This window comes from Mustela lutreola, chromosome 2, assembly GCF_030435805.1.
Source record: "Mustela lutreola isolate mMusLut2 chromosome 2, mMusLut2.pri, whole genome shotgun sequence".
Lineage (NCBI taxonomy): Eukaryota > Metazoa > Chordata > Mammalia > Carnivora > Mustelidae > Mustela > Mustela lutreola.
In genome coordinates, this window is record NC_081291.1 from 21,940,221 (window position 1) to 21,951,261 (window position 11,041).

The window sequence follows — 11,041 nt, forward strand, 5'->3', positions numbered from 1 at the left end:
TGTTTAAGGACCCTTACACTGAGCCCATCTGAATAATTCAGGATAATCTCTCCAAGTCAAAGTTTAGTTGATAAATTTAATTTTTCTCTAGCATGTAATCCAACATATTCATAGATTCTAGGGGTTGGAACATGGACCTACTTGGGGGTCATTATTCTGTCTACCACACTTCAGCATGTTTTCAGAATAGCTTCAACTGACAGAGTAGTGGGGAATAGTGATGTTATTTTGATAGCAAGAGAGGAAAGAAGATCTAGTCAGGGAGAACACAGCCTCTACAGGGAGGTGTGTGCAATGTGCATATTGGGCCAATAATTTGTTTTGCTTCACTGGACCATGGAAGTCAAGCCCAAAAGTATGGGGACAAAGAAAAAAAGCAAAATGAAAATAAGGATTTTGGCCTCTGTATATTTCAAAAACTGATTCCTTTTAACAATGATGGCTACAACTTCACTGCTATGTTAAAGACTGTAAGTAATTTTTAAAAATATGCTTCATTCTTAAGGACATAAAGAAGAACATAATAAACCCAAAATAAGCAAGAGGAATAAAATAATATACAAAGCAGAGATTAAAACAAAAACAAAAACAAGGACAATAGGAAAAAAAAAAACAATAAAGCTAAGAGTTGGTTTTTTTAAAAGATAAACATAATTGACAAACCCTTATCTGGATGAACTAAAAAAAAAAAGAAGACTCATGTGAAATCAGAAATGAAAGAGGGGACATTACAACTAATGCCACAGAAATAAAAAGGATTATAAAAGAATACTGTATACCAATAAAATAGACAATCAAGAAGAAATGGATAAATGCCTAGAAACACACAACCTATCAAAACTGAGTATGAAGAAACAGAAAACCCAAACAGACCTCTAATTAATATAGAGACTAAATTGGTAATCAAAAGAACAACTAAAGGTTACCTGAGTGGAGATGGTAAGGGGAAGGGTGAAAAAGGTGATAGGGATTAAAGAGTATACTTATTGTGATGAGCACAGAGTAATATACAGAATTGTTGAATCAGTATATTGTACACCTAAAACTAATTTAACACTATGTTAACAATATCAGAATTAAAAAAAAAAAAAAAAAATCTCCCAGCAAAGAAAAATCCTGGACTTTTGGCTTCACCAGCAAATTCTAGTGAACACTTGAAGAACTAACATTAATCCTTCTCAAACTTTTCCTGAAAAATTGGAGGAAAAAGTTACTTATTTTGTGAAGCCACCAATACCCTGATACCAAAGCCAGCAAAGACACTACAAGAAAAAACTACAGACCAACATCCTTTATGAACGCTGATATAAAAATCCTCAACAAAGTACCAGCAAAATGAATTGAGCAGCATATTAAAAGGATTATACACTATAAACAAGAGGGATTTATTCCTGGAATTCAAGGATGATTCAACCTATGAAAACTGAGAAAGTAATACATCACAGTAACAAATGATGGAAAATAACCAAGCGATCATCTCAACTGCTACAAAAAAGAATCTGACAAAATTCAATAATAGCCTTTCATGATAAAACTCAACAAATTAGGTATAAATGGAAAGTACCTCAACATAATAAAGGCCATACATGAAAAGCCAACAGCTATCATCATACTCAACTTGGTGAAAGACTGAAAGCTTTTCCTCCAAGTTTAGAAATAAAACAAGGATGCTTGCTTGCACCACTTCTTTTCAACATATTACTGGAAGTCCTAGACATAATAGTTAGGCAACAAAAAGAAAAGGCCTCCCAACTGAAAAGGAAGAAGTAAAATCATCTCTGTTCATGGATGACATGATCTCATATAGAGAAAACACTAAAGGTTCAAAAAATTTAACAGCAGAATAAGTGAATTCAGCCAAGTTCCAGTATACAGAATTAACACACACAAAAATCAGTTGCATTTCAATATACTAACAGTGAACAATCCAAAAAGGAAGAAAACAATTCACAACAGCATCAAAAAGAATAAAAACTTACAAATAAATTAAACAAAAAGGTGAAAAACTTGTACACCGAAAACTACACATTTCTGTTAAGAAATTAAAGACACAAATAAATGGTAAGATAGCTCATGTTCATGGGGTAGAAAAGTTACATATTGTTAAGACACCAATACTCCCAAAGCTATCTAAAGATTCAGTGCAACACCTATCAAAATCTCAACAGCACTTTTTGCAGGAACAGAAAAATCCATCCTGAAATCCATATGGAATTTCAAAGAGCCCCAAATAGCCAAACCTATCCTGAAAAAGAACAAAGTTGAAGACTGTACTAGGGTTCTTCAGAGAAACATAACCAATAGGAAATATACACAAACACACACACATATATATACACACACAGACGCAGGGAAGAGATTTATTACAGGAACTGTCTCATGTGATTATGGAGGCCAACAAGTGTCCAAGACCTGTCATCTTCCAGGGAACCAGAAAAGTCAGTGGTATAATTCAGTATGAGTTTGAAGGCCCAAAAACAAGGAGCTCTGAGATCCAAAGGCAGGAGCGGATGATGTCTCAGCTCAGAGAGCACCAACTCATCCTTCCTCCCCACTTTCGTTCTTCTCAAGGTCTCAGGGGATTGGATGGTACCCGATTGCATTGGTTAATGCCATCTTCTTTACTTAGTCTCCTATCCAGATGCTCACCTCTTTCAGAGACATCTTTATAAACACATATCTGGGCATCCCTTACCCCAGTCAAGCTGACACATAAAATTAACTATCACGAGGACTCATATATTCTGATTTCAAAACTTACTACAAAACTACAAGTTTGACAAGGATGTGGAGAAACTAGAACCCTTGTACACTATTGGTGGGAATGTAAAATGGTGCAGTGACATGGAAAACAGTATAGTCGTTCCTCAAAAAATTAAATATTGAATTACTGTAATATCCAGCAATGCCACTTCTGCGTATATATCCAAAAGAACTGAAAGCAGCATCAAAGACGTATTTATATGCCCGTGCTTACTGCAGTATTCCTCACAAGAGCCAAGAGGTAAAAGCAACTCAAGTGTTTTATCAATGGATGTGTAAATAAACAAAAGATAGTATATCCATACAATGGAATATCATTCAGCCTTAAAAAGGAAGGAAATCCTGTCATACGCTACAACATGGATGACCCTGAAACCATTACGCTAAGTGAAAGAAGTCACAAAAGACAACCACGGTATGATTCCATTTACATAAGACCCTGAACATAGTCCAATTTAGAGCAACAGGAAGTGTAATGGTGACTGCCAGGGGTTGGGGGCAGGAGGAAAGGAATATAGAGTTTTGTAATGGGTACAAAATTTCAATTCTGCAATTTGAAAAAGTTTTGGAGATCTGTTATTTAACAATATTATTCATATTGTTATATAACAGATCTCCAAAACCCTTAATGATCTGTACACTTAAAAATGTAAAATGTATGAATTTTATGCCATATTTTACAATTAAAAAATTTTAAAAAAAGCTTCACTACATCTTGACAAAAACTAAAATCTGGACCCCAGTATCCTTTAAACCATTCCTTCCAGCGGAGAACTCTATTACGAAACACTGTACACATGGACCCAGGACCAAATCCCTCCCACTCACCTTCCAACTCACCTTCGTTTTGGTGCCCTAATGAAGAGCTCACAGAGGAGCCTGCCCTGCTCATCCTTATAGTCTCGGATGGTATTGTACAGCTCATGGCATACAGCAATCTATACATGGGAAAAGTGGAAAAAAAAAATCACCAGAAAAAAAAATCATCAGAAATGAACAGAAAGTCAGTGTAGGTATAAGGATCATCCTTAATAAAAACATATCCATAAAAGGCAAGTAGAGAAGAAAATGGACAAATCCCCCAATTCCCCACAGAAACCCAAGTCTGAAATATGCTGACAATATTTCCTTATTTAAATAATTTAACTGTTTAGGGGTGCCTGGCTAGCTCAGTCAGAAGAGCATCTGACTCTAGATCTCAGGGTCATGAGTTCAAGCCCCATACTGGGTACAGAGATTACTTAAATAAAACTTTAAAAAAAATTTAAGTGATTAAACATCTTGGTATCTTTCATCAGATTTATACTACTTGTGACTGTTTTGTTCTCTTAATCTAAATCGGTTCATATCACTCTCTTGGTTAAAGTCATTCAAAAGAGGAGCTTTTTACTACTGACAGAATAAAATCTAAACTCCTAAAATTGACCATGGAGAATGCAGAGTAACTACATCTGGGCATCCCGTAGCCCAGTCAAGCTGAAACATAAAATTGCATCTGGGCAGACTTTGCCAGTCTCCTTCTTCCTCTTGACCACCTTTCTCTATAATCACACCACAATAAACCCATTCCTAACCCAGCACCTCTGCACTGGGTCCCTCTGCCTGGAATACCCCTTTCCAGTTCTGTGTAGGGCCAGTGCCTTCCCATTACAGAGAAACCCCTCAAGGTTTGGGCCTGAGTAGCTGGAATCACCCAAACTTTTTTTTCTTAGCATTTATCATTAGCTGAGGGTACTTTATTATCTATTTGTCCATCCGTTTACAATCTGCTTCTGCCACACTAAATCTAGGCTCCACGTGAGAAATTGGCTTGTCCCCAGCCTGCCTCTCTGCCTACTTGTGATCTCTCTCTCTGTGTTAAATAAATAAATAAAATCTTTTTAAAAAGTTCTCATTATAAAGAAAACAACATTTTTGGGGGAATCATCTATAGGTGAAGATGGATATGAAACTAATTGTGGCTTCATGTCATAATATACATAGATCAAATCAATATAGTGTACACCTTGAACTTACACGGTTTTAGATGTCAACTACATCTCAATAAAACTAGAAAAAAATTTTTTTAGAAGATTTATTTATTTATTTGACAGAGAGAGAGAGAGAGCGCACGCGCACACACAAGTAGGCAGAGAGCCAGGGAGGGGGGGGAGCAGGCTCCCCGCTGAGCAGAGAGCCAGATTTGGGCTCGCTCCCAGGACCCTGAGATCACGACCTGAGCCAAAGGCAGAGGCTCAACCCACTGAGCCACCCAGGCGCCCCTAGAAAAAAATTTTTATTCATATTTCTATTACAATGTCTACCATTCTCTGATCTGTAGAATTCTAAGTCCTTTGGTTATTTTTAATTAGAATTAGGTACTTCAGCAGATTACACTTTTTCATCAAACAGAAATACCTTTTCATCAAAACAGAAATAACTTTATGCAAATTTCTTATTCTAAATACATTCTGAGTAATTACGTTTTTTGAGAATTCTTAAATATTTATTTTATTTTTAAAAATGCATTACTCGGGGGCGCCAGGGTGGCTCAGTCGCTTGGGTGTCCGATGCTTGGTTTTGGCTCAAGTCATGATCTCATGGTTGCGCCACATCAGAATCCACATGCTCAATGTGGAGTCTCCTTGTCCCTCTCCCTCCCCTTCCTGCTCCCCCGCCCCAACTCGCTCACTCTCTCTCTAAAATAAATGACGTTTTTAAATAAAAAGGTATTATTAACCATAACTGACATACAATATTATATGTTTCAGGTGTACAACATAGTGATTCAAGAATACTATACATTGTTCAATGCCCGCCATAGTAAGTATAATCCCTATCTGTCACCATATAATGTTATTACAGCATTGTTGACTATATTATTTATGCTGTACTTTTTATCTGTGACTTATTTTATTTTTTAAAAATATTTTATTTATTTATTTGACAGAGAGAGATCACAAGTAGGCAGAGAGGCAGGCAGAGAGAGAGGAAGGGAAGCAGGCTTCCTGCTGAGCAGAGAACACGATGTGGGGCTCGATCTCAGGACCCTGGGATCATGATCTGAGCTGAAGGCAGAGGCTTTAACCCACTGAGCCACCCAGACGCCCGGCTTATTTATTTTATAACTGCAAGTTTGTACCTCTTAATCCCCTTCAACTATTTCATCCACCCTCCACCCACCATTATTTCTTAATATTAAATTATATTATAACTATTAAGACTACTGGCTAAATATATGCTTTACATAAAAAAAAAGATTAAGACTATTAAGCCAGAGGAAAAACAAGTGGTGAGGCCTTGCATCTTAACTGCTTATCATTAAAGGAAGAGTAGGAAAAGCAGGAAGAAACTGTGTGATGCGAGTTACTCACAGGATCTACAGTTGGAAGATTGGAAAGTCTCCTCCTTTTCCTGCTTGGACCTGGTGTGGATACAGAATGGTGCCCGTCATCAAAGTCCCCGCTGACACTACTGGATGGGGAAGTAGCTCGTCTTCTCTTGGAACCCATGGAATCCAATTTCTTCTATAAGAAATAATTGGCCATGTTCTTATACTTAAATTTAGACACTGCCACCAAGCCCTCAGCTAGGCACTTGCTACTCAGATTCTGGCTCACTTAGGAGGATATTTTAACTGTTGTAAGGCAAGTTAACTGTCCGTTTTTTCAGTGGAAGTTCTGGACCTTGTTGCTTCAGCCCCTTCACTTACCAGAATGCTACACTTTTAACTCAGATGGGGCAAATTCAACAAAATTTTACCCATCGTATGTCACCACATTTGAGTGACCCAATCGTGTCTGGTCCCAAATTTACTCCTCACTGGACTTTGACAATCTACATGTAGGGGTACACCAGCATGGAGGTACTGATCTCCTCAGCCCCTGAGGCAGCCAGGAACAGAAGCCCCAAGGCAGTCCCCTCTGGGGTCAACAGCTTCATCTCTTTTCCCAAGTGTGTCTAACAACTCTGATCATTTTCCAGGTGGGTCATGATGTGTAAAAAAATAGTAATCAGTGCCTGAGGCAAAGGAGTAGTGCCAAAGTGTAGGGGACAGAGGACAATTAACCTTCTAGCATTTTAGATAAATTCTAAAATTAACACACTCCATTCATTAAAGAAGGCCACAAAATATATCCCTGAAAAACACTTAATGTGACTTACCATACCTATGTCAAAGTAGTAAAGCCGTTTTGAGACTTTTCTGTCAATCAGACTGACCTCCTTTTCAGTTATATGAGGTATTCTATCCCCATGAATTCTGAAATCATAGCTTTAAGTTTCAGCAGATGATCTGGAATAGTACCTCAGAGGGGAACTTTTAGATCCTAGTTAGCCTTCCAGAAACACATCAATATTTGCTGTCAGGGAGGCTGTCTAGTATCTAATGTTAACACAACTTTACAAATGTACACATTTGACTGTAACACAAAAAATGCAACCACTGAAATGATCTGCCACAGCTAGAGGGCAAGGGTATATACCTGAGAAGGTCCTATAATGCTTATACAATTTAACAACAGTATCAAATAGTATACTGTGATTTCAAAGGTCTGTCTCCAAAACTAAAAGAAAAAACTGATTCCTGTTTCACTCATCAACGTTCAATGTCGGTAAACTAAGACACCAGCAGCTGAAAGAATGGATTGTAGGTGGGCACGGAGAGAAAAACTAGGGATCTCCAGGGAACACAAAGGAGGAGCAAAACAAACCAACAAATAGAACATTCTGGTAACCAACTAAGAAACAAGAGGAGTCTCCTATTTCTTCCTCTGAACTATGGTCCACATGGTATTTAAAAACAGCCTACCATGACAGTACTCCTTCCTCTCGCTTTGGTTATACAGTACGTTAGTTTACAATTAGCGACAGCTAAAAGGTTCAAAGGGCTTAAGCCAAGGACAGCCAAGTGTTGTTGATTTTATTTTGTTTCATAAAAGGCTGATAAACCGGTCTCAGCTCATTAAGATGAAGAAACGAAGGACCTTGGTAAACAAGCTATGACAAGGACACAAGTGAATCTGATGAACGTGACAAGGGAAACTTTATGGAAAGGATAACAAAACTTAAGTGGAAGGGAAGAGGCAAGGAAGGACAGAAAAGAGAAAAGGTGTAGATGGTCAGTAATTTACCAGCTTTACCAGAGCACAACCAGCGCCTCGAAAAGCCAGTCTCCTCATTATGTCTGAAGGCCAAGTGAAGCCAGTGGGAGAAGGCAGGGCTTTAGAAGTGCTGATGCAGTGTTAATATATTCAAAACTGAAAGAGAAGAACAAGGCAGAGAAAGGGAAAATAAAAAAGAAAGGTCAGAAGAAGTAAAAATGAGTACGAGTAGATAGAAAACATTCAAGTAGAACTGCTACAGAAAGACAAGAGAACTGGAGAAAATAGCCGTATCGGTTCTCTTGTGCCAAACTGCTGAAAGGCTCAGGCACTAACAGTACCTGACATTTCTTTCCATTTTAAAACCAAATGCTTTTCATATGCTTAAAGATGGCTCACTGGGATTCCCCTTTACTCACATGGAATGACTGTCAATTCCAGGAATGAAGCATGCCTGCCCAAATGCCCCCTAGTCAGTAAGAGCAGAGTTCAATCACAGAGCTGGAATGGAGAGTGAACACATGTGGAAGGCTCACATGTGACACCGAGTGTTGGCAAGCTGGAACAAACCAAGAATGGCTCATGTGAACAGAGTCTGGAAAACTCCACCCTCTCTAAAAAAAATTCAGAGAAAGACATTTCTTTCCAAAAGTCCTATTGGCATTGGAGAGACACCACACACAAATTTAAAGAAATTAAAAACAAAGTCTTCAATCATTTTGGCAGGTGAGCAAAAATTATTTTCGGAAATAATCCACTGAAAAGCAAACGACAAAAACTGTATATTGTTGGTGTATATATACCAGTTTAGACCACACAATATCCAAAACTCCTGAAATCATTAACTTTCTTTGGTAAAACAAGAAAAAGATGCAACTTAAGGATAATTTTCAATTATTTTCTTATCCGGAGGACATATTTTTAAACGCATTTGAAAGTCTGACAACAAAGGCAATGTGGCCAGGTAGGTGGGAGAAGCAACAGGACTTGACCTCAGAAGACCAGAATGTGAGTCCCAAGTCCTCCACTTCGAATGATTTGTTTGGTGTTGCTTGAGTCACAACCTCTCAGAGCTGTTTCTTCACTTCTAAAATGAGAACAGTCAGGTGGGCATATCTGCCTTAGATTATTCGGGTTGTGAAATGTACATGAAATCACTTTGAAACTTCAAAGCACAACAAAGAAGTTTCAACTCTAGGATTAACTACTCCCTGGGAAAAGGAATAGCACTTTATTCATTTTTGTAGCTCTGGCTTATAGAATTGTAACTGGTACATAATGAATGATCAATTCAATAATAAACACATTCAAAGTACACACAAGTGGGGCATTAAAAAAAGTCTTTGTGGTCTAAAAGGACTGTGAGCATCTCTTTAGCAATTATTTTCCCATGAAGAGGAAATAGATTCTGGAGCTAAAATACAAGTTTTAAAATGGCACCGATTACAGTCACATGTCCAAAAGTCTGACAACCAATAAATTACAGTGGACACTAATGAATAATTTTAAAATGTGCAACTGGGAAAATATTGACTCATTATACCCACATGGTATATTTTGATAGTATAAAAACTTATCATACTCTCCTGTATTTCTCGTGATACTCAATACTGTAAGACATGCTTAGAACAAAAATCTTGAAAAACAGGATTTGAAGGGGGAAAAAAAATAATTCTTCCTTCTAGAAAAAGAAAAAAACCTTAACACTGGCATCCACAGCTTTTTATATTTATTCTATGCCTTAGTTGCCTATTTGTTAAGCAAAAGTGTTAAGCCATATGTATTGTTTCACAACTTGTGTTTTAACTTAGGATTCTTCCAAATCAACATTCCTCCCCATGATATTTAATGGCTATCGTATATATACCATATATACCACAATTTACTAATCTTGAGGTTTGGGGTAGAATATTAATATTTGAGGTACTTTGTACACCCAAAGCCAAAGAAAGCGATCAAGGCCCTTCCATTTGTCCATGCACATTTTTGTTACTGATTTAAATTGGAAAGACTTTTTCAAAATTGGAAATACTTTTTTTTTCAAAAAGTATTCAAAAGATGCTTTCCTATCTTCCTTCGAATCTTAAAATACCCACGATCTGTTAACAAACAAAAAAGCAAAATCATACTGCTCTTAATGGATAAACATCACTTCAAAATCATTTTTGAGGAGTCCTAGTTTTTAGGAATGTAAGTTAGTAAGAATGTTTTATTCCAACATATGTTCTACAGCCATAGTAATAATTTCTGTATCTGCTATACTGTGTATTTGCCAATTGTTTTTCAGTATTTCTTCTACATTTTGCCTATCTTATTTAAATCATCAGTATCTGCTCTATCACAACAAAACTATGCTTCTTTCGGAAAAAAAAAATCTTGAGAGGTGAGAAATTATTAAAAACTAGGAAACGTACAGTTTTAAAACATCGATTTTGTGTGTGTGTGTGGTGCTGCAAAAAGAGAAGATACTTAAATATCTAGCCTCTACTATAAATACAAGTCCCATTGATAAAAACATTCGATCTGAACACAGTCATTTAGAAAATGTAAAAAAATAAAAAATTAAGACAAAATTTTTAACTAGTTTGAGTTTGAGTCCGAACCGTCAAGAAACAACAAAATAAAGGAGGCCCTGACCTGCGGAAGAAATGAAAGACTTCCCGGACCTGTCACTGGTTCGGGACTAAGGGAAACGTTGACAGCTTTGAAGCTGCCCGCGACGAGTGCTCGGCTAGCCGCAGGGGCGGGAAAGAGGGAGCGGGGAGTTTCCGGGCCGTAGCGCGCCTTTGTCCCGGCCGGCAGGTGCGGCAGGCTGCCTGGCCGTCCCGACGCCCGCCGCCGTGCCCCGCCCCGCGCGCCCGGCCCGACCGGCGCGTCCCCACGGCCGGGGCGGGGCCTCCGCCGCTGCTCCCGCCCGCCCGGGCCCACACAAAGGCCCGGCAGCCGGCCGAGAAGGAGCGGCCCCGCCCGCCCCGGGCCCGGCCTTACCCAGCCGCTCCGCCGCCTGCAGCCCCGGCCGCGGTCACCGACCGCCGCGCCCCGCCCCGTGGCCGCCACGGCTGCTGCTATTGCTCCTCCGGCTGCGGCCGCTGCCGTCGCTCCAGCACCCGCCGCCCTCACCGCCCTCACCCCTCCCGGTGCCGCCGCAAAACCAGTCCCGCGGCCGCCAAGCGAACCCGGCTCCGCACGACACTGCG

At 39.1% G+C, this 11,041-nt stretch overlaps 1 protein-coding gene across 29 annotated transcripts in view; it reads right to left on the reverse strand.

Annotated features, from left to right (window-relative positions):
- PBRM1 (polybromo 1) overlaps positions 1–10,977 on the reverse strand; it is a 128,663-nt gene extending 117,686 nt beyond the window's left edge. For 5 of the 29 annotated variants that reach the window (XM_059161121.1, XM_059161112.1, XM_059161104.1 and 2 more), the window contains exons 1-4: positions 10,833–10,958; positions 7,875–8,000; positions 6,117–6,269; positions 3,604–3,701 (exon numbers count right to left, since the gene is read on the reverse strand). In XM_059161121.1, the coding sequence (XP_059017104.1) occupies positions 3,604–3,701; positions 6,117–6,269; positions 7,875–7,922 (299 nt within the window). In that variant the 5' untranslated portion in view covers positions 7,923–8,000; positions 10,833–10,958. Of the gene's footprint in view, positions 1–3,603; positions 3,702–6,116; positions 6,270–7,874; positions 8,001–8,263; positions 8,404–10,832 lie in introns of those variants that run through there. The other 24 variants (XM_059161122.1, XM_059161105.1, XM_059161119.1 and 21 more) reach the window with 16 other exon arrangements.
- Between the last annotated feature and the right edge of the window lie 64 nt (positions 10,978–11,041).